General features: G+C 50.0%; 1 protein-coding gene across 1 annotated transcript in view; it reads left to right on the forward strand.

Annotated features, from left to right (window-relative positions):
• The first annotated feature begins 721 nt into the window (after positions 1-721).
• Positions 722-1,163, forward strand: part of LOC106724981 (RNA polymerase-associated protein RTF1 homolog) — a 2,267-nt gene continuing 1,825 nt past the window's right edge. The window contains exon 1 of the mRNA XM_014534304.1: positions 722-923. Coding sequence (XP_014389790.1) covers positions 722-923 — 202 coding nt within the window. The remainder of the gene's footprint in view (positions 924-1,163) is intronic.

Below are 1,163 nucleotides of genomic sequence, written 5' to 3' on the forward strand. Positions count from 1 at the left end.
GGGAAGCAAAGCAGCCATGGGGGCAGGAGACCTCCCTCAGAAGGAGTGAGGGTCCAGGCCTCTGATTTACACGCACTATCATTTAAAAAATAAAAAAAGGGGAATTTGCCGGAAGCCGGTCCATCCTTGCTGCTTGACACAGTCGCTGCAGGGAAGAAACATCTGCACAGCTTATGTTTCAAGGGACCTGGCATATATGGCATACTGTTCTTAATACGTTTGCTCCCCTAGTGCTATGTGTTTTAACCAAAGTTACCTCTCGAAAAAGTTTGTTTCCCCAAGTGGGGATTTTTATCAGTAAAACCCCTTAACTAAGTGCCAGGCAGGTAGTTAATCACTTTAACTACGAACAATCATGCTTAAGCTACTTAATCTTTACTCCCTGGAATGGAGATAACAAATGCCCTAACCATTGGAATAGAATGGATAGGATTAAGACCAACTGGTATAAATACAGATGTAGCAGGAAAAGTAGAGACAGAACCTGCCTGGAGATCCTGGCTAAATCCTGGCTAGAGAATCTGGTTAGGCTGCTGATCAACTGAACGCTGTGTCCGTATCATTCCTTCTTCGCCGACTTCGTCCATACCTTTGGGAACCCCTGGACCTGCTGGGGTTGGACCCCAACATCACGGCGGTGGCAGTGGCAGTGACTGTCCCACTGGCAGACGGGCTAGAGGAGAGTCTGGGCGGCGTCCGGCGTGGGAGCCGGGGGATCACCATGGCAAAGAAGCGGAAAGGCCGCGTGGCAATCAACTCGGACATGGAGGACAGCGGCAGTGACGAGAACCTGGGTCAGGAGCTCTTGTCCCTGGCAAAGCGGAAGCGCAGTGACTCTGAGGAGAAGGAGCCACCTGTGAGTCAGCCTGCAGCCTCCTCAGACTCTGAGACGTCGGACAGTGATGATGAGTGGACGTTCGGGAGCAATAAAAATAAGAAGAAAGGAAAGGCCAGAAAAATAGAGAAGAAAGGAACCATGAAGAAACAGGTCAATAAAACTGCTTCATCAGGCAGTTCGGACAAAGACAGTTCAGCTGAGAGCTCAGCCCCTAAGGAAGGTGAAGTGTCGGATTCTGACAGCAACAGCTCCTCCTCCAGTTCAGACACTGACTCCTCCTCTTCTGAAGATGAAGAGTTCCATGATGGCTATGGGGAAGACCTCA

Source organism: Myotis brandtii, unplaced genomic scaffold (assembly GCF_000412655.1).
Source record: "Myotis brandtii unplaced genomic scaffold, ASM41265v1 scaffold1282, whole genome shotgun sequence".
NCBI lineage: Eukaryota > Metazoa > Chordata > Mammalia > Chiroptera > Vespertilionidae > Myotis > Myotis brandtii.